This window comes from Psittacula echo (genome assembly GCF_963264785.1).
Source record: "Psittacula echo genome assembly, chromosome: 19".
Classification (NCBI taxonomy): Eukaryota; Metazoa; Chordata; class Aves; order Psittaciformes; family Psittacidae; genus Psittacula; species Psittacula echo.
Genome location: NC_137755.1, coordinates 1,576,537 through 1,600,039, shown reverse-complemented (window position 1 = coordinate 1,600,039; position 23,503 = coordinate 1,576,537). Strand labels below are relative to the sequence as shown.

The 23,503-nt window shown below is 51.6% G+C and overlaps 1 protein-coding gene across 1 annotated transcript; it reads right to left on the bottom strand.

The window, feature by feature from the left end:
- Positions 1-1,297: 1,297 nt before the first annotated feature.
- On the bottom strand, positions 1,298-23,357 carry METTL3 (methyltransferase 3, N6-adenosine-methyltransferase complex catalytic subunit). The gene is given in 12 exon segments (XM_080631827.1): positions 1,298-1,434; positions 2,950-3,007; positions 3,010-3,061; positions 3,204-3,269; positions 4,924-5,032; positions 5,169-5,207; positions 7,700-7,887; positions 9,899-10,130; positions 14,927-15,102; positions 15,944-16,348; positions 21,015-21,253; positions 22,648-23,357. Coding segments are annotated over 12 exon segments (1,965 nt in total). The 5' UTR covers positions 22,937-23,357; the 3' UTR covers positions 1,298-1,322.
- Between the last annotated feature and the right edge of the window lie 146 nt (positions 23,358-23,503).

Sequence of the window (23,503 nt, the reverse complement as noted above, 5' to 3'; positions counted from 1 at the left end):
AAAAATGGGGGTTGGGGACCTAAGAATGGGGGTTTTCACCCCAAAAATGGGGGGTTTCACCCCAAAAATGGGGGTTGGGGACCTAAAAATGGGGGATTTCACCCCAAAAATGGGGGGTTTCACCCCAAAAAGGGGAGTTGGGGACCTAAAAATGGGGGTTTTCACCCCAAAAATGGGGGTTTTGCCCCAAAAATGGGGGTTGCGGACCTAAAAATGGGGGTTTTCACCCCAAAAATGGGGGTTTTGCCCCAAAAATGGAGGTTAGGAACCTGAAAATGGGGGGGTTCACCCCAAAAATGGAGGTTAGGGACCTGAAAATGGGGGGTTTCACCCCAAAAATGGGGGTTGGGGACCTAAGAATGGGGGTTTTCACCCCAAAAATGGGGGGTTTCACCCCAAAAATGGGGCTTGGGGACCTAAAAATGGGGGGTTTCACCCCAAAAAGGGGAGTTGGGGACCTAAAAATGGGGGGTTTCACCCCAAAAATGGGGGGTTTCACCCCAAAAATGGAGGTTAGGGACCTGAAAATGGCAGTTTTCACCCCTAAAATGGGGGGTTTCACCCCAAAAAGGCGGGTTGCGGACCTAAAAATGGGGGGGTTCACCCCAAAAATGGGGGTTTTCACCCCAAAAAGGGGGGTTGCGGACCTAAAAATGGGGTTTTTCACCCCGAAAATGGGGGTTGGGTACCTAAGAATCGGGGTTTTCACCCCAAAAAGGGGAGTTGGGGACCTGAAAATGGGGGTTTTCACCCCAAAAATGGGGGGTTTCACCCCAAAAATGGGGGTTGCGGACCTGAAAATGGGGGTTTTCACCCCAAAAATGGGGGGTTTGCCCCAAAAATGGAGGTTAGGGACCTGAAAATGGGGGTTTTCACCCCAAAAATGGGTGTTGCGGACCTAAAAATGGGGGGTTGCACCCCAAAAAGGGGGGTTGGGGACCTAAAAATGGGGGGTTTCACCCCAAAAATGGGGGGTTTCACCCCCAAAATGGGGCTTGGGGACCTAAAAATGGGGGGTTTCACCCCAAAAACGGGGCTTGGGGATGCAAAACTCCTGCGTTCCGCCCCCAAAGTGGCGTTTTCACACCAAAAGAGGGCTTTGTAGCCCCAAAACCGGGCTTTTTAGCCCCAAAACGACGTCTTGCAGCGCTTCGGAACCGCAAAAATGGGCTTTTTTGGTACGAAAACGGGGCTTTGAGCCCCAAACCCGGGCTTTTTAGCCCCAAAACCCGTGCCAAAGGAAACCCGGAGCCGTTCGTCCCCCTTTGTCTTTATTGCGGCCCCAAAAAGGGCGGTTTTGGCCCCAAAAGGGCCGCTCGGAACTAGAGGTTTTTGGGCTTGGAGATGATGCCGTCGGGGTAATGGTGCTTGAACCGCGCCACCACGTCCGGGTCCAGGAGGTGGATCCCGTCCAGCTGGTTCCCGAGGGTGATCCTAAGGGAGGCATTCACTCATTAATTAGGGACTATTAATTAATTAGGGACTATTAATTAATTCATTAGGGACTATTAATTAATTAGGGACTATTAATAAAGGATTATTGGGAGTGTTAATTAGGGCTGATGGATTCATCTGAAGGTATTAATTGGAAGTTATTAATGAGCGATTATTAATTAGGAGTTATTAATTAGAATTATTAAGGGTGTATTGATTAGAGAATGATAATTAGCGGTTATACACTGGGGTATTAACGAGGGGTTATTAGTTACGGATTATTAAGAGTTATTAATAATGAGTTATTGATCAGGAGTAATTAGGTGTATTAATGAGGGACAATTAATTAGGAGTATTGATTAGGAGTTATGAATTAGGAGTTGTTGAAAGTATTAACGGCTTATTAGAGCACGTTAATGAGGGAATATTAATAATATGTTGTTAATTAGGGATTATTAACTAATTGGGGTTATTAATAGATTATTAGACATTAATAAGTAGGGCATGTTATTTACAGGGTATTGAGGAATAATTGATTAGTATTAATTAGGGGTTATTAATTGGGGTATTAATTACAGATTATTAATTAGGGATTATTAATTGGATGTATGAATTAGGAGTTATTAACCGTTATTAATTATGGGTTATTAATTTGGATTATTACTAACACCTTAATTAAGGCTTATTAATTAGACATTATTAATTACTTGGGGGTATTAAGGCTTATTAATTACACATATTATGTACAAATTATGAATTAATTGGGGGTATTAAGAATTATTATTTAGAAGCTATTAAGAGATATTAATCAGTGGCTATTAATAGGCTATTAATTAGATATTAACTAGATCTTAATTAGTTATTAATTAGATATGACTTCGTTATTAATTGGCTACCTTAGCTATTAATTAGCTATTAATGAGTTATTAAATATTAGTTATTAGTTGGATATTATTAAGGGGAATATAGACATATCTCATTAATAACTGAGAATGGCTAATTAATAATGATTTAGCTATTAATGACCTATTTATCAACTATTAATGGGCTGTTAATGAGCTATTAGTCAACTATTAATGAGCTATTAATCGGCTATTAATGAGTTATTAATAGGCTATTAATGGGCTATTAATGAGCTATTAATCGGCTATTGATGAGCTATTAATCGGCTATTAATGGGCTATTAATGAGCTATTAATGAGCTATTAATCGGCTATTAATGAGCTATTAATCGGCTATTAATCGGCTATTAATGAGCTATTAATCGGCTATTAACGAGCTATTAATCGGCTATTAATGAGCTATTAATCGGCTATTAACGAGCTATTAATCGGCTATTAATGGACTATTAATTGGCTATTAATGAGCTATTAATGGGCTATTAATGAGCTATTAATCGGCTATTAATGGGCTATTAATGAGCTATTAATCGGCTATTAACGATCTATTGATCGGCTATTAATGAGCTATTAATGGGCTATTAATTAGCTGTTAATGAGCTATTAACGGGGGTACCAGTTGGGCTGGACGTTGTGCGGCCGCCCGAAGAGCTCGATCTTGCGGGTGCCGGGGAGAGGCGCTCGATCATCCCATAGATCTCATCGGGCTTGTGGCTCGTGGAGCGTACCTGAGGGCACCCCCATTAATTAGCGCTCATTAATTAACCCCGTTAGCGCTCATTAATTAACCCCGTTAGCGCTCATTAATTAACCCCGTTAGCGCTCATTAATTAACCCCATTAGCGCTCCTTAACGGCCGTCTCCCATCACCTCGGCCACGATCACGTCGCAGTCCAAGCCGCGGTTGAAGCCTTGGGGGTTGCCCTTCACCCCCACCTCGAAAGAGAAAAAGGGGGGGGGGGGGGGGGGTTGAGCCCCAAAAGGAGCCTTTCCCGACCCAAAATCGGCTTTTCTGAACCCAAAATCCAACGTCCGCGCCCCAAAACGCCCCCAAATGCGCCTTTTACACGTCAGAATCGCAGCTCTTGCACCCCAAAACCCCCCTTTTCCACCCCAAAACCCCCTCCAGGACCCCCAAACCCCCCTTTTCCATCCCAAACCCCCCCTTTTCCATCCCAAAACCCCCTCCAGGACCCCAAAATCCCCATTTTCCAACCCAAAACCCCCCTTTTCCACCCCAAAACCCCCCTTTTTCACCCCAAAACCCCCCTTTTTCACCCCAAAACCCCCCTTTTCCACCCCAAAACCCCCCTTTTCCACCCCAAAACCCCCCTTTTTCACTCCAAAACCCCCCTTTTCCACCCCAAAACCCCCCTTTTCCACCCCAAAACCCCCCTTTTTCACCCCAAAACCCCCCTTTTTCACCCCAAAACCCCCCTTTTCCACCCCAAAACCCCCTTTTTCACCCCAAAACCCCCCTTTTTCACCCCAAAACCCCCCTTTTTCACCCCAAAACCCCCCTTTTCCACCCCAAAACCCCCCTTTTCCACCCCAAAACCCCCCTTTTCCACCCCAAAACCCCCCTTTTCCACCCCAAATTCCCCCTTTTCCACCCCAAAACCCCCCTTTTCCACCCCAAACCCCCCCTTTTTCACCCCAAAACCCCCCTTTTCCACCCCAAAACCCCCCTTTTCACGCCAAAACCCCCCTTTTCCACCCCAAAACCCCCCTTTTCCACCCCAAAACCCCCTTTTTCACCCCAAAACCCCCCTTTTCCACCCCAAAACCCCCCTTTTCCACCCCAAAACCCCCCTTTTCCACCCCAAAACCCCCCTTTTTCACCCCAAAACCCCCCTTTTCCACCCCAAAACCCCCCTTTTTCACTCCAAAACCCCCCTTTTTCACCCCAAAACCCCCCTTTTTCACCCCAAAACCCCCCTTTTTCACCCCAAAACCCCCCTTTTCCACCCCAAAACCCCCCTTTTCCACCCCAAAACCCCCCCTTTTCCACCCCAAAACCCCCCTTTTTCACCCCAAAACCCCCTTTTCCACCCCAAAACCCCCCTTTTCCACCCCAAAACCCCCCTTTTTCACCCCAAAACCCCCTTTTCCACCCCAAAACCCCCCTTTTCCACCCCAAAACCCCCCTTTTCCACCCCAAAACCCCCCTTTTTCACCCCAAAACCCCCCTTTTTCACCCCAAACCCCCCTTTTCCACCCCAAAACCCCCCTTTTCCACCCCAAATTCCCCCTTTTCCACCCCAAAACCCCCCTTTTCCAACCCAAAACCCCCCTTTTCCACCCCAAAACCCCCCTTTTCCATCCCAAAACCCCCCTTTTCCACCCAAAACCCCCCTTTTCCACCCCAAAACCCCCCTTTTCCACCCCAAAACCCCCCTTTCCCACCCCAAACCCCCCTTTTCCACCCCAAAACCCCCCTTTTTCACCCCAAATTCCCCCTTTTCCACCCCAAAACCCCCCTTTTCCACCCCAAAACCCCCTTTTCCACCCCAAAACCCCCCTTTTCCACCCCAAAACCCCCCTTTTCCACCCCAAAACCCCCCTTTTCCACCCCAAAACCCCCCCGTACCAAGCAATGCTCCTTGCCGTGGTTGAGCCAGTGCCCGGTGCGCCCGGTGCGGATGATGCGCTGCAGCTGATTGGTCTTCACCCAGATGATCTCATCGACTCGCTCATACCTGCCGGTTTGGGGGCAATTCCGGCCATTTTGGGTCATTTTGGGCGGGTTTGGGTCATTTCGGGCGGGTTTGGGTCATTTCGGGCGATTTTGGGTCATTTCGGGGGGATTTGGGGAGCTCGAAACCCAAAACTCACCCCCAGAGGTTGAGGCATTCGCGGCCCAGCTCCATGGCCCTGTGGAGAGCAGGGTTTGGGGTCAATAAAGGGGGTTTTGGGGTCAATAAAGGGGGTTTTGGGGTCAATAAAGGGGGTTTGGGGTCAATAAAGGGGGTTTGGGGTTAATAAAGGGGTTTGGAGGGTATCTAAGGGGGGTTTGAGGCCCTGATGGGGTTGGGGGGTCCCCAATGAAGACCTCAGTGAAGACCTCAATGGAGACCCCAATGGAGACCTCAATGGAGACCCCAATGGAGACCCCAATGGAGACCCCAATGGAGACCCCAATGGAGACCCCAATGGAGGTCCTCAATGGAGGCCTCAATGGAGACCCCAATGGAGACCTCAATGGAAGACCCCAATGGAGACCCCAATGGAGACCCCAAAGGAGGTCCTCAATGGAGACCCCAATGGAGACCTCAATGGAGGTCCTCAATGAAGACCCCAATGGAGACCTCAATGAAGCCCTCAATGGAGGTTCTCAATGGAGACCCCAATGGAGACCTCAATGAAGCCCTCAATGGAGGTCCTCAATGGAGACTCCAATGGAGACCTCAATGGAGGTCCTCAATGAAGAATTCAATGAAGACCCCAATGGAGACCCCAATGGAGACCTCAATGGAGGTCCTCAATGGAGACCCCAATGGAGACCCCAATGGAGACCTCAATGGAGGTCCTCAATGGAGACCTCAATGGAAGACCTCAATGGAGACCCCAATGGAAGACCCCAATGGAGGTCCTCAATGGAGACCCCAAAGGAGGTCCTCAATGGAGACCCCAATGGAGACCTCAATGAAGCCCTCAATGGAGGTTCTCAATGGAGACCCCAATGGAGACCTCAATGAAGCCCTCAATGGAGGTTCTCAATGGAGACCCCAATGGAGACCTCAATGAAGCCCTCAATGGAGGTCCTCAATGGAGACCCCAATGGAGACCCCAAAGGAGGTCCTCAATGGAGACCCCAATGGCGACCCTCAATGGAGACCCCAAAGGAGGTCCTCAATGGAGACCCCAATGGAGACCTCAATGGAGACCCCAAAGGAGGTTCTCAATGGAAGACCTCAATGAAGACCCCAATGGAGACCTCAATGGAAGACCTCAATGGAAGACCCCAATGGAGACCTCAAAGGAGGTCCTCAATGGAGACCTCAATGAAGACCCTCAATGGAGACCCCAAAGGAGGTCCTCAATGGAGACCCCAATGGAGACCCTCAATGGAGACCCCAAAGGAGGTCCTCAATGGAGACCTCAATGAAGACCCTCAATGGAGACCCCAAAGGAGGTCCTCAATGGAGACCCCAATGGAGACCCTCAATGGAAGACCTCAATGGAGACCCCAATGGAGACCCTCAATGGAAGACCCCAATGGAGACCCCAAAGGAGGTCCTCAATGGAGACCTCAATGAAGACCCTCAATGGAGACCCCAAAGGAGGTCCTCAATGGAAGACCTCAATGAAGACCCCAATGGAGACCCCAATGGAGACCTCAATGGAGACCCCAAAGGAGGTTCTCAATGGAGACCTCAATGAAGACCCCAATGGAGACCTCAATGGAAGACCCCAATGGAGACCCCAAAGGAGGTCCTCAATGGAGACCCCAATGGAGACCTCAATGGAAGACCCCAATGGAGACCCCAAAGGAGGTCCTCAATGGAGACCCCAAAGGAGGTCCTCAATGGAGACCCCAATGGAGACCTCAATAAAGACCCCAATGGAGACCTCAATGGAAGACCCCAATGGAGACCCCAAAGGAGGTCCTCAATGGAGACCCCAAAGGAGGTCCTCAATGGAGACCCCAATGGAGACCTCAATAAAGACCCCAATGGAGACCTCAATGGAAGACCCCAATGGAGACCCCAAAGGAGGTCCTCAATGGAGACCCCAATGGAGACCTCAATGGAGACCTCAATGGAGACCCCAATGGAGGTTCTCAATGGAAGACCCCAATGGAGACCTCAATGAAGCCCTCAATGGAGGTTCTCAATGAAGACCCCAATGGAGACCTCAATGAAGCCCTCAATGGAGGTCCTCAATGAAGAATTCAATGAAGACCCCAATGGAGACCCCAATGGAAGACCTCAATGGAGGTCCTCAATGGAGACCCTCAATGGAAGACCCCAATGAAGATCCTCAATGAAGACCCCAATGGAGACCTCAATGGAAGACCTCAATGGAGGTTCTCAATGGAGACCTCAATGGAAGATCTCAATGGAGACCCCAATGGAAGACCCCAATGGAGGTCCTCAATGGAGACCCCAAAGGAGGTCCTCAATGGAGACCCCAGTGGAGACCTCAATGAAGCCCTCAATGGAGGTTCTCAATGGAGACCCCAATGGAGACCTCAATGAAGCCCTCAATGGAGGTTCTCAATGGAAGACCCCAATGGAGACCTCAATGAAGCCCTCAATGGAGGTTCTCAATGAAGACCCCAATAAAGACCCTCAATGGAGACCCCAATGGAGACCCCAAAGGAGGTCCCCGAGGGCGGCCGCGCGGGCAGGGCGGTGGGAGACCTGCCGGTGACCCAGAGGAAGAGGAAGCCCTCGTCCTGCAGGACGGGGATGTTGAGGCGCCGCATCTCGTCGTCGGTCAGCGTCCCGTAGGGCAGCTCCATGTGGATGTCCCAGGGCGGGTCGGCCATCACCACCGCGAACTTGCCCAGGATGCTCACGTCCAGGTACCGGATGTCGCAGCAGATCCACTGGGATAAAGGGGGGGGGGGGGGGTCAAAATACACCAGGATTCCACCAAAACCCGGCAAAATTCACCAAAAGTCCCTCAAAGTGCACTGAAATCCAACAAAATTCACCAAAATCTGACAAAATTTGCCAGAATTCCAACAAAAATCATCAGAATTTGTCAAAATTCCTTCAAAATACATCAAAATCTGGCAAAATTCACAAAATTCCACCAAAATTCACCAAAATCTATCAAAATTCACCAAAATCCATCAAAATTCACCAAAACCCATCAAAATTCAAAAATCCATCAAAATTTGCCAGAATTCCAACAACAAAAATCAGAATTCGTCAAAATTCCTTCAAAATTCATCAAAATCTTGCAAAATTCACAAAATTCCATCAAAATTCACCAAAATCCATCAAAATTCACCAAAAATCCATCCAAATTAGCCAGAATTCCAACAAAAATCATCACAGTTTTCAAAATCCCTTCAAAATTCATCAAAATCCGGCAAAATACACTGAAATTCCAGGAAATCCATCAAAATTTGCCAAAATTCCAACAAAATTCACCAAAACCCCTCAAAAATCACCAAGATTCTGTCAAAGTCCATGAAAATCCACCAAAATTCCGTCAAAATTAATGAAAATCCCTCAAAATTCACCAAAATGTATCAAAACTCACCAGAATCCCCAAAAGTTCCTCAAAATCCCACAAAAAATTTTGAAACTTCTCCTGAATTCATCAGAATTCCTGAAAATCCATCAAGTTTTTCCAAGGTCCCATCGAAGTTTCAAAATTCTGCATCAGATTTCCCTATTTCACCAGATTTCACCAAGATTTCCTTAAAATTCACCAATTCTCGCAGTTTCTCCCCAATTCCCAAGATTTCCCCAAAAGCTCCCTGAAATCCACTCTATTTCACAAAATGCCACTAAACCTCATCAAATATCACTGAATTCCCACAAATTTCCCCAAACTTGCACTGAAATTCAGTAATATTCCTCAAAATTCCTGCAAAATCTCAGGGAAATTCACAAATTTCCCCCGAATTTCTCCAAATTTCACCCAAATTTCTTCAAAATTCACAAATTTCCCCTAAATTTTCCCCAGATTTCTCCAAATTTCACAAAAATGTCTTTGAAATTCACGAATATTCTCTAAATTCCTCAATTCCCCAAAATCCCTTTTAAAATTCAAACATTTTGCCCAAATTTCACAAAAATGTCTTTGAAATTCACGAATATTCTCTAAATTCCTCAAGATTCCCCAAAATCCCTTTTAAAATTCACAAGTTTTGCCCAAATTTCACCAAAATGTCTTTGAAATTCACAAATACTCTCTAAATTCCTCAATTCCCCAAAATCCCTTTTAAAATTCACACATTTTGCCCAAATTTCACCAAAATTCTGCTGAAATACACAAAATTTTATGAAATTGCCCCAAATTTCACCAAAATTCCCCTGTAATTCACTAAACATTATAAAATTTCCAAAAGTTCCACCAAAATTTCTCTAAAATTCACAAATCCTTACAGAATTTCCCCAAATTTCACCAAAATTTCCCTGAAGATCACAAAATTTTATGAAATTGCCCCAAATTTCACCAAAATTTCCCTGAAGATCACAAAATTTTATGAAATTGCCCCAAATTTCACCAAAATTTCCCTGAAATTCACAAATTTTTATGAAAGTTTCCCGAATTTCACCAGAATTTACCTGAAATTCAAATTCTTCTGAAATTTCCCCAAACTCCCGCTGAAATTCACAAATTCTTACAAAACTTCCCCAGATTCCACCGAAATTCCCCTGAAATCCACAAATTCTTACAAAATTTCCCCAGATTCCACCGAAATTCCGCTGAAATTCACGAATTCCTACAAAATTTCCCCAAATTCCCCCAAAATTTTGCTGAAATTCACAAATTCTTCCAAAATTTCCCCAAATTCCCCCCAAATTCCGCTGAAATCCACGAATCTTTACGAAATTTCCCCAAACTTCCCCATTCCCCCCCCCCCCCCGTTTCCTCACCTGCGGCGGGAAGAGCCGGTCCGCGCCCGCATCTGCCCCGCCGGGGGGCCGGGCCAGGTCCTTCGGGGGGGGGCTGCGTTGCCGGGGGGCGGCGGCGGGGGGGCTGCGGGGCGGCGCGGTGGGGCCGGCGTCGATCTCGTAGTGGACGTACTTGCAGGTGTCCATGTGGAAGCAGGTGTTCAGGAAGGAGCAGTCCCCCAGGGACTCGTCCGTGTGCTTGTTGATGATGCGCCTGTGGGGGGGGAGAACATGGATCCATGGCTGGAGAACAGGGATCCATGGCTGGAGAACAGGGATCCATGGATGGAGAACAGGGATCCATGGCTGGAGAACAGGGATCCATGGATGGAGAACAGGGATCTATGGCTGGAGAACAGGGATCCATGGATGGAGAACATGGATCATGGATGGAGAACAGGGATCTATGGCTGGAGAACAGGGATCTATGGCTGGAGAACATGGATCATGGCTGGAGAACATGGATCTATGGCTGGAGAACAGGGATCTATGGCTGGAGAACAGGGATCTATGGCTGGAGAACATGGATCTATGGCTGGAGAACATGGATCATGGATGGAGAACATGGATCTATGGCTGGAGAACATGGATCCATGGATGGAGAACATGGGTCCATGGCTGGAGAACATGGATCATGGATGGAGAACATGGATCTATGGCTGGAGAACAGGGATCCATGGATGGAGAACAGGGATCTATGGATGGAGAACAGGGATCTATGGCTGGAGAACAGGGATCTATGGATGGAGAACATGGATCTATGGATGGAGAACATGGATCCATGGCTGGAGAACAGGGATCTATGGATGGAGAACAGGGATCTATGGATGGAGAACAGGGATCTATGGATGGAGAACAGGGATCATGGATGGAGAACAGGGATCCATGGATGGAGAACAGGGATCTATGGCTGGAGAACATGGATCTATGGATGGAGAACATGGATCTATGGATGGAGAACTTGGATCTATGGATGGAGAACAGGGATCTATGGATGGAGAACATGGATCATGGATGGAGAACATGGATCTATGGATGGAGAACATGGATCATGGATGGAGAACATGGATCTATGGATGGAGAACATGGATCCATGGCTGGAGAACAGGGATCTATGGATGGAGAACAGGGATCTATGGATGGAGAACATGGATCATGGATGGAGAACATGGATCTATGGATGGAGAACATGGATCTATGGATGGAGAACAGGGATCCATGGCTGGAGAACAGGGATCTATGGATGGAGAACATGGATCCATGGATGGAGAACATGGATCTATGGATGGAGAACAGGGATCTATGGCTGGAGAACATGGATCATGGCTGGAGAACATGGATCTATGGCTGGAGAACATGGATCTATGGCTGGAGAACATGGATCATGGCTGGAGAACAGGGATCTATGGCTGGAGAACAGGGATCTATGGATGGAGAACATGGATCATGGCTGGAGAACAGGGATCTATGGCTGGAGAACAGGGATCTATGGATGGAGAACATGGATCTATGGATGGAGAACAGGGATCCATGGCTGGAGAACAGGGATCTATGGATGGAGAACATGGATCCATGGCTGGAGAACAGGGATCTATGGATGGAGAACAGGGATCCATGGCTGGAGAACATGGATCTATGGATGCAGAACATGGATCCATGGCTGGAGAACAGGGATCTATGGCTGGAGAACATGGATCTATGGCTGGAGAACAGGGATCTATGGCTGGAGAACAGGGATCTATGGCTGGAGAACATGGATCATGGATGGAGAACATGGATCTATGGCTGGAGAACAGGGATCTATGGCTGGAGAACATGGATCTATGGCTGGAGAACATGGATCTATGGCTGGAGAACATGGATCTATGGCTGGAGAACATGGATCATGGCTGGAGAACAGGGATCCATGGCTGGAGAACAGGGATCCATGGCTGGAGAACAGGGATCTATGGATGGAGAACATGGATCTATGGCTGCAGAACATGGATCTATGGCTGGAGAACATGGATCTATGGCTGGAGAACAGGGATCTATGGCTGGAGAACAGGGATCTATGACTGGAGAACATGGATCTATGGCTGGAGAACATGGATCTATGGATGGAGAACATGGATCTATGGCTGGAGAACATGGATCTATGGATGGAGAACATGGATCATGGATGGAGAACATGGATCTATGGCTGGAGAAGATGGATCTATGGCTGGAGAAGATGGATCTATGGCTGGAGAACAGGGATCTATGGCTGGAGAACATGGATCCATGGATGGAGAACATGGATCTATGGATGGAGAACAGGGATCTATGGCTGGAGAACAGGGATCTATGGCTGGAGAACAGGGATCTATGGCTGGAGAACAGGGATCTATGGCTGGAGAACAGGGATCCATGGATGGAGAACATGGATCATGGATGGAGAACATGGATCCATGGATGGAGAACATGGATCCATGGCTGGAGAACATGGATCCATGGATGGAGAACATGGATCTATGGATGGAGAACATGGATCTATGGCTGGAGAACAGGGATCTATGGCTGGAGAACATGGATCATGGATGGAGAACAGGGATCTATGGCTGGAGAACATGGATCATGGATGGAGAACAGGGATCTATGGCTGGAGAACATGGATCTATGGCTGGAGAACATGGATCTATGGCTGGAGAACATGGATCTATGGCTGGAGAACAGGGATCTATGGATGGAGAACATGGATCATGGATGGAGAACATGGATCTATGGATGGAGAACATGGATCTATGGCTGGAGAACATGGATCTATGGCTGGAGAACATGGATCTATGGCTGGAGAACATGGATCTATGGCTGGAGAACAGGGATCTATGGCTGGAGAACATGGATCATGGATGGAGAACATGGATCCATGGCTGGAGAACATGGATCCATGGCTGGAGAACATGGATCTATGGATGGAGAACATGGATCTATGGATGGAGAACATGGATCTATGGATGGAGAACAGGGATCCATGGATGGAGAACATGGATCATGGATGGAGAACATGGATCCATGGCTGGAGAACATGGATCCATGGCTGGAGAACATGGATCCATGGATGGAGAACATGGATCTATGGATGGAGAACAGGGATCCATGGATGGAGAACATGGATCATGGATGGAGAACATGGATCCATGGCTGGAGAACATGGATCCATGGCTGGAGAACATGGATCCATGGATGGAGAACATGGATCTATGGATGGAGAACATGGATCTATGGATGGAGAACAGGGATCTATGGATGGAGAACATGGATCATGGCTGGAGAACATGGATCTATGGCTGGAGAACAGGGATCTATGGCTGGAGAACAGGGATCTATGGATGGAGAACATGGATCTATGGATGGAGAACAGGGATCTATGGCTGGAGAACATGGATCATGGCTGGAGAACATGGATCTATGGCTGGAGAACATGGATCTATGGCTGGAGAACATGGATCTATGGCTGGAGAACAGGGATCCATGGCTGGAGAACATGGATCTATGGCTGGAGAACAGGGATCTATGGCTGGAGAACAGGGATCCATGGCTGGAGAACAGGGATCCATGGCTGGAGAACATGGATCTATGGATGGAGAACATGGATCTATGGATGGAGAACATGGATCATGGATGGAGAACATGGATCCATGGATGGAGAACATGGATCCATGGATGGAGAACATGGATCTATGGATGCAGAACATGGATCATGGCTGGAGAACAGGGATCTATGGCTGGAGAACAGGGATCTATGGATGGAGAACAGGGATCTATGGCTGGAGAACAGGGATCTATGGCTGGAGAACAGGGATCCATGGCTGGAGAACAGGGATCCATGGATGGAGAACAGGGATCCATGGATGGAGAACAGGGATCTATGGCTGGAGAACAGGGATCTATGGCTGGAGAACATGGATCCATGGATGGAGAACTTGGATCTATGGATGGAGAACAGGGATCTATGGCTGGAGAACATGGATCTATGGATGGAGAACAGGGATCTATGGATGGAGAACAGGGATCTATGGCTGGAGAACATGGATCTATGGATGGAGAACAGGGATCTATGGCTGGAGAACATGGGTCCATGGATGGAGAACATGGATCTATGGATGGAGAACAGGGATCTATGGCTGGAGAACAGGGATCCATGGATGGAGAACAGGGATCTATGGCTGGAGAACATGGATCATGGATGGAGAACAGGGATCTATGGATGGAGAACAGGGATCTATGGATGGAGAACAGGGATCATGGATGGAGAACAGGGATCCATGGATGGAGAACAGGGATCTATGGCTGGAGAACATGGATCTATGGATGGAGAACATGGATCTATGGATGGAGAACTTGGATCTATGGATGGAGAACAGGGATCTATGGATGGAGAACATGGATCATGGATGGAGAACATGGATCTATGGATGGAGAACATGGATCTATGGCTGGAGAACAGGGATTCATGGCTGGGGAACAGGGATCTATGGCTGGGGAACATGGATCCATGGCTGGAGAACATGGGATCTATGGATGGAGAACATGGATCTATGGATGGAGAACAGGGATCCATGGATGGAGAACAGGGATCTATGGATGGAGAACAGGGATCTATGGCTGGGGAACAGGGATCTATGGATGGAGAACATGGATCTATGGCTGGAGAACATGGATCTATGGATGCAGAACAGGGATCCATGGATGGGGAACAGGGATCATGGATGGGGAACAGGGATCATGGCTGGAGAACAGGGATCCATGGCTGGAGAACAGGGATCCATGGCTGGAGAACAGGGATCCATGGCTGGAGAACAGGGATCATGGCTGGAGAACATGGATCTATGGATGGAGAACATGGATCATGGCTGGAGAACAGGGATCCATGGCTGGAGAACAGGGATCCATGGCTGGGGAACATGGATCATGGCTGGAGAACAGGGATCCATGGCTGGGGAACAGGGATCCATGGATCATGGCCGCGGTGGGGAGGCGGCGCCCTACCGGAAGTGGAGCTTGCGGCAGGGCCGCTCGGCGCCGCTGGCCTTGACGCACTCCTCCTTGGTGCCGTGGTCGCAGAACTCCTGGACCTGGGCGCGCCCGCGGGAGCGGAACTTCTCCACGATGGATTGCTCCTTGGCCGTGGTGGTGTTGAGCAGCTCCAGGATCTCCTGGCTCACCTGCGGCGAGCCCATGGATGGAGCCCCATGGATGGAGCCCCATTGATAGAGCCCCATGGATGGAGCCCCATTGATAGAGCCCCATGGATGGAGCCCCATGGATGGAGCCCCATTGATAGAGCCCCATGGATGGAGCCCCATTGATAGATCCCCATTGATAGATCCCCATGGATGGAGCCCCATTGATAGAGCCCCATGGATGGAGCCCCATTGATAGATCCCCATTGATAGAGCCCCATGGATGGAGCCCCATTGATAGATCCCCATGGATGGAGCCCCATTGATAGATCCCCATTGATAGAGCCCCATGGATGGAGCCCCATTGATAGATCCCCATTGATAGATCCCCATGGATGGAGCCCCATTGATAAATCCCCATTGATAGAGCCCCATGGATGGAGCCCCATTGATAGAGCCCCATGGATGGAGCCCCATTGATAGATCCCCATTGATAGAGCCCCATGGATGGAGCCCCATTGATAGAGCCCCATGGATGGAGCCCCATTGATAGATCCCCATGGATGGAGCTCCATGGATGGATCCCTATTGATAGATCCCCATGGATAGATCCCCACTGATGGATCCCCATTGATAGATCCCCATGGATAGATCCCCACTGATGGATCCCCATTGACGGAGCTCCATGGATAGATCCCCATTGATGGATCCCCACTGATCCCCACTGATGGAGCTCCATGGATAGATCCCCATGGATGGAGCTCCATGGATGGATCCCCATTGATGGATCCCCACTGATCCCCATTGATGGAGCTCCATGGATGGACCCCCATCTCCCCACCCCACCCCCCCCCCCCCGGCGGCCATCTTGCCCGGCGCCCACCTTCTTGCTCTGCTGCTCCTTGGTGGATTGCTGACTCAGCAGGCTCTCGATCTCCAGGTCCACCTCGGACGCCACCTTCCGCGCCCTCTTCACCGCCTCCTTCCCCTCTCCCCCTCCCGGCGCCGCCGCCGCCGCCGGCGCCGCCGCCGCCGCCGCCGCCGCCGCCGCGCCGCCGCCATCTTGCTCCGCCTTCCTCTTCCTGCCGGCGTCGCCCGGCGCCGACGTCGGCGCTGACGTCAGCGCCCCGCCCGTCATGGCGCTCAGCTTGGCGTGGTCGGCGTAGGTGACCACCATGGCGGCGCCGGCGCCGGGGAGGAGGCCGCCGCGGCGCACCTCGATCAGCTCCTGCGCCGCGAACTTCTGCAGGAGGCTCTCCACGCCGCGCCGCGGCGCCGCCACGTCCGCCTGCGGGGGGGGGGGGGGAAATGGGGGGGGTCCCCTATGGGCGATGACGTCACGCTATCGGGGCGAATAGGGCCCTGCTATGGGCGATGACGTCACGCTATCGGGGCGAATAGGGCCCTGCTATGGGCGATGACGTCACGCTATCGGGGCGAATAGGGCCCTCCTATGGGCGATGATGTCACGCTATCGGGGCGAATAGGACCCCGCTATGGGCGATGACGTCACGCTATCGGGGCGAATAGGGCCCTGCTATGGGCGATGACGTCATGCTATCGGGGCGAATAGGACCCTCCTATGGGCGATGACGTCATGCTATTAGGGGCGAATAGGGCCCTGCTATGGGCGATGACGTCATGCTATCGGGGCGAATAGGGCCCTCCTATGGGCGATGACGTCATGCTATCGGGGCGAATAGGACCCTCCTATGGGCGATGACGTCATGCTATCGGGGCGAATAGGGCCCTGCTATGGGCGATGACGTCATGCTATCGGGGCGAATAGGGCCCTGCTATGGGCGATGACGTCATGCTATCGGGGCGAATAGGGCCCTGCTATGGGCGATGATGTCATGCTATCGGGGCGAATAGGACCCCGCTATGGGCGATGACGTCATGCTATCGGGGCGAACAGGACCCTGCTATGGGCGATGACGTCACGCTATCGGGGCGAACAGGACCCTGCTATGGGCGATGACGTCATGCTATCGGGGCGAATAGGACCCTGCTATGGGCGATGACGTCATGCTATCGGGGCGAATAGGACCCTCCTATGGGCGATGACGTCACGCTATCGAGGCGAATAGGACCCTGCTATGGGCGATGATGTCATGCTATCGGGGCGAATAGGACCCTCCTATGGGCGATGACGTCATGCTATTAGGGGCGAATAGGACCCTGCTATGGGCGATGACGTCATGCTATCGGGGCGAATAGGACCCTGCTATGGGCGATGACGTCATGCTATCGGGGCGAATAGGACCCTCCTATGGGCGATGACGTCACGCTATTAGGGGCGAATAGGACCCTGCTATGGGCGATGACGTCATGCTATCGGGGCGAATAGGACCCTGCTATGGGCGATGACGTCATGCTATCGGGGCGAATAGGACCCTGCTATGGGCGATGACGTCATGCTATCGGGGCGAATAGGGCCCTGCTATGGGCGATGACGTCATGCTATCGGGGCGAATAGGACCCTCCTATGGGCGATGACGTCATGCTATCGGGGCGAATAGGGCCCTGCTATGGGCGATGACGTCACGCTATCGGGGCGAATAGGACCCTGCTATGGGCGATGACGTCATGCTATCGGGGCGAACAGGACCCTGCTATGGGCGATGACGTCATGCTATCGGGGCGAATAGGACCCTGCTATGGGCGATGACGTCATGCTATTAGGGGCGAATAGGACCCTCCTATGGGCGATGACGTCATGCTATCAGGGCGAATAGGACCCTCCTATGGGCGATGACGTCATGCTATCGGGGCGAATAGGGCCCTCCTATGGGCGATGACGTCATGCTATCGGGGCGAATAGGGCCCTGCTATGGGCGATGACGTCACGCTATCGGGGCGAATAGGGCCCTGCTATGGGCGATGACGTCATGCTATTAGGGGCGAATAGGACCCTGCTATGGGCGATGACGTCATGCTATCGGGGCGAATAGGACCCTGCTATGGGCGATGACGTCATGCTATCGGGGCGAATAGGACCCTCCTATGGGCGATGACGTCACGCTATCGAGGCGAATAGGACCCTGCTATGGGCGATGATGTCATGCTATCGGGGCGAATAGGACCCTCCTATGGGCGATGACGTCATGCTATTAGGGGCGAATAGGACCCTGCTATGGGCGATGACGTCATGCTATCGGGGCGAATAGGACCCTGCTATGGGCGATGACGTCATGCTATCGGGGCGAATAGGACCCTCCTATGGGCGATGACGTCACGCTATTAGGGGCGAATAGGACCCTGCTATGGGCGATGACGTCATGCTATCGGGGCGAATAGGACCCTGCTATGGGCGATGACGTCATGCTATCGGGGCGAATAGGACCCTGCTATGGGCGATGACGTCATGCTATCGGGGCGAATAGGACCCTGCTATGGGCGATGACGTCATGCTATCGGGGCGAATAGGACCCTGCTATGGGCGATGACGTCATGCTATCGGGGCGAATAGGACCCTGCTATGGGCGATGACGTCATGCTATCGGGGCGAATAGGACCCTGCTATGGGCGATGACGTCATGCTATCGGGGCGAATAGGGCCCTGCTATGGGCGATGACGTCATGCTATCGGGGCGAATAGGACCCTCCTATGGGCGATGACGTCATGCTATCGGGGCGAATAGGGCCCTGCTATGGGCGATGACGTCACGCTATCGGGGCGAATAGGGCCCTGCTATGGGCGATGACGTCATGCTATCGGGGCGAATAGGGCCCTGCTATGGGCGATGACGTCATGCTATCGGGGCGAACAGGACCCTGCTATGGGCGATGACGTCATGCTATCGGGGCGAATAGGACCCTGCTATGGGCGATGACGTCATGCTATTAGGGGCGAATAGGACCCTCCTATGGGCGATGACGTCATGCTATCAGGGCGAATAGGACCCTCCTATGGGCGATGACGTCATGCTATCGGGGCGAATAGGGCCCTCCTATGGGCGATGACGTCATGCTATCGGGGCGAATAGGGCCCTGCTATGGGCGATGACGTCACGCTATCGGGGCGAATAGGGCCCTGCTATGGGCGATGACGTCATGCTATTAGGGGCGAATAGGACCCTGCTATGGGCGATGACGTCATGCTATCGGGGTGAATAGGACCCTCCTATGGGCGATGACGTCATGCTATCGGGGCGAATAGGACCCTGCTATGGGCGATGACGTCATGCTATCGGGGCGAATAGGACCCTCCTATGGGCGATGACGTCATGCTATTAGGGGCGAATAGGACCCCGCTATGGGCGATGATGTCATGCTATTAGGGGCGAATAGGGCCCTGCTATGGGCGATGATGTCATGCTATCGGGGCGAATAGGACCCCCTTATTGACGATGACGTCATGCTATCGGGGCGAATAGGACCCTGCTATGGGCGATGATGTCATGCTATCGGGGCGAATAGGACCCCCTTATTGACGATGACGTCATGCTATCGGGGCGAATAGGACCCTGCTATGGGCGATGACGTCATGCTATCGGGGCGAATAGGACCCCCTTATTGACGATGACGTCATGCTATCGGGGCGAATAGGACCCTGCTATGGGCGATGATGTCATGCTATCGGGGCGAATAGGACCCTGCTATGGGCGATGACGTCATGCTATCGGGGCGAATAGGACCCTCCTATGGGCGATGACGTCATGCTATTAGGGGCGAATAGGACCCCCTTATTGACGATGACGTCATGCTATCGGGGCGAATAGGACCCTGCTATGGGCGATGACGTCATGCTATCGGGGCGAATAGGACCCCCTTATTGACGATGACGTCATGCTATCGGGGCGAATAGGACCCTGCTATGGGCGATGATGTCATGCTATCGGGGCGAATAGGACCCCCTTATTGACGATGACGTCATGCTATCGGGGCGAATAGGACCCTGCTATGGGCGATGACGTCATGCTATCGGGGCGAATAGGACCCCCTTATTGACGATGACGTCATGCTATCGGGGCGAATAGGACCCTGCTATGGGCGATGATGTCATGCTATCGGGGCGAATAGGACCCTCCTATGGGCGATGACGTCATGCTATCGGGGCGAATAGGACCCCCTTATTGACGATGACGTCATGCTGTTGGGACATATAGAACCCCCTTATAGATGATGACGTCATCCTATCGGACCGAATAGAACCCCTTATAGACGATGACGTCATCCTACCAGGACAAACAGAACCCCCTTATAGACGATGACGTCATCCTATCGGGACGAATAGAACCCCCCCTATAGACGATGACGTCATCCCATGGGGACACATAGAACCCCCCTATAGACGATGACGTCATCCTATCGGGACGAACAGAACCCCCTCCATAGATGATGACGTCATCCTAAAGGGGCCAAATAGAACCCCCTTATAGACGATGACGTCATCCTATCGGGACGAATAGAACCCCCTTATAGACGATGACGTCATCCTATGGGGACGAATAGAACCCCCCTATAGATGATGACGTCATGCTATCGGGACGTATAGAACCCCCTTACAGATGATGACGTCATCCTATCAGGACACATAGAACCCCCCTATAGACGATGACGTCATCCTATGGGGACGAATAGAACCCCCCTATAGATGATGACGTCATCCTATCGGACCGAATAGAACCCCTGATAGACGATGACGTCATCCTACCAGGACAAACAGAACCCCCTTATAGACGATGACGTCATCCCATGGGGACGAATAGAACCCCCCCCTATAGACGATGACGTCATCCCATGGGGACACATAGAACCCCCCTATAGACGATGACGTCATCCTATCGGGACGAACAGAACCCCCCCTTATAGACGATGACGTCATCCCATGGGGACGAATAGAACCCCCCCCCCATAGACGATGACGTCATCCCATGGGGACGCGCAGAACCCGCCCCCCCCCCCCCCAGGCGCTGAGGTCAGTGGGCGCAGGAAGTGACGTCACTCACGGCGGCCATGGCGCGGCAGAGGGCGTCGGCGTCGGCGGGCAGCGCCAGCGGGGGCTGGGCCAGCAGCAGGAGGAGGCGGCGCTCGAGGGCGGGGTCGCAGGCGGTGACGTCATCGTCCCGGCGCCCCGCCCCCGCCGATGACGTCACCGGGGAGGGGGAGGCCGGGGGGGGAGGGGACGAGGAGGAGGAGGAGGAGGGAGGGGGAGGGGCCGGGCTGGAGGTGCGGGGGGGGGTAGGGTCTAAGGGGGGGGGGGGGGAAAGGCTCATTAGGGGTCGTTAATGGGGGTTAATTAACAGGTTCATTAATGCTAGGGCACCAGTAAGGGCCATTGAGACATATTAAGGCCCTAATTAATGCCATTAACCCTCATTAACGCCCCTAATTATCCCTATTAATTATCATTAACACTCATTAGTGGCCATTAAGGCCCTAATTAACGCCATTAACGCCTGTTAAACCTCCTAATTATCCCTATTAATTATCATTAACCCTCATTAATGGCCATTAACCCGCTAATTAACACCATTAACCCCCATTAAACCCCAAATCATCCTTATTAGTTGCCATTAACCCTCAATAATGGCCATTAACCGCCTAATTAAAGCCTGTAACCCCCCTAATTATCCCTATTAATTATCATTAACCCTCGTTAATGGCCATTAACCCCCATTAACCCCTTTAATTCACCCCAGACCTCCCATTGAGCCCCATTACCCCTCATTAACCCCCTTATTTACCCCCATTACCCCTCATTAACCCCTTAATTACCCCCATTACCCCTCATTAACCCCCTTAATTACCCCCATTACCCCTCATTAACCCCTTAATTACCCCCATTACCCCTCATTAACCCCTTAATTACCCCCATTACCCCTCATTAACCCCCTTAATTACCCCCATTACCTCATTAACCCCTTAATTACCCCCATTACCCCTCATTAACCCCTTAATTGCCCCCATTACCCCTCATTAACCCCTTAATTACCCCCATTACCCCTCATTAACCCCCTTAATTATCCCATTACCTCATTAACCCCCTTAATTATCCCATTACCCCTCATTAACCCCCTTAATTACCCCCATTACCTCATTAACCCCTTAATTACCCCCATTACCCCTCATTAACCCCCTTAATTACCCCATTACCTCATTAACCCCCTTAATTATCCCATTACCCCTCATTAACCCCTTAATTACCCCATTACCCCTCATTAACCCCCTTAATTACCCCCATTACCTCATTAACCCCCTTAATTCCCCCATTACCCCTCATTAACCACCTTAATTCCCCCATTACCCCTCATTACCCCCTTAATTCCCCCATTACCCCTCATTAACCACCTTAATTCCCCCATTACCCCTCATTAACCCCCTTAATTACCCCCATTACCCCTCATTAACCCCTTAATTACCCCCATTACCCCTCATTAACCCCCTTAATTACCCCATTACCTCATTAACCCCCTTAATTACCCCATTACCCCTCATTAACCCCCTTAATTACCCCCATTACCCCTCATTGAACCCCTTAATTACCCCCATTACCCCTCATTAACCCCCTTAATTTCCCCATTACCCCTCATTAACCCCGTTAATTGCCCCCCCCCCCCCCCCGCCATTCCCCGCCGTTACCCAGCGGGTCCTGCTTCCGCCGCCGCTGCAGCCGCTCCCGCAGCGAGTCCAGCTGCTTCTTGTGCGCCTGGATGGAGCTCCAAGTGTCCGACATGGCCCCGGGATCCCGGGATCCGCGATCCAAGCACCGGGATCCGGGATCCGGACGCCGGGATCCGGCCGCCGCGCTGGGCCCCGCCGCCTTCCCCTCACCGGGCCCCGGAACCGGAAGTGGCGGCGGGGAAAAGGGCGCGAAGCCGCCGCGGCCGCCGCCATCTTGGCGGGCGCGCTGCCAGGCAGCGGCCGCCATCTTGAGGGCTGGCGGCGGTCGCCATGGGGACCGTCGCCGTGGCGACGGCCGCCATCTTTAGAGCTGGCGCGGGCTCTTTACGACGTCTCCGGCGCGGCGGCCGCCGTCTTGGGGGCGGGCGCGTATCTCCATGGCAACGGCCGCCATTTTAGGGGCGGGTCCCCGGCAACGGCCGCCATTTTGGGGGGCCGGCGCGTGTTTCCATGGCAACAGCCGCCATTTGGGGGGGCCTGCGCGTATCTCCATGGCAACGGCCGCCATTGTAGGGGAGGGGGAGAATCTCCATGGCAACGGCCGCCATTTCGGGGGCCGGCGCGAATCTCCATGGCAACCGCCGCCATCTTGGGGGCGGGCGCGAATCTCCATGGCAACGGCCGCCATTTTGGGGGCGGGCGCGAATCTCCATGGCAACGGCCGCCATTTTGAATGCGGCCCCATCTCCATAGCAACCGCCGCCATCTTGAACGCTGCCCCGTCTCCATGGCAGCCGCCGCCATCTTGAACGCTGCCCCGTCTCCATGGCAACCGCCGCCATTTTGAACGTTATCCGCTCTCCCCCTAGCAACC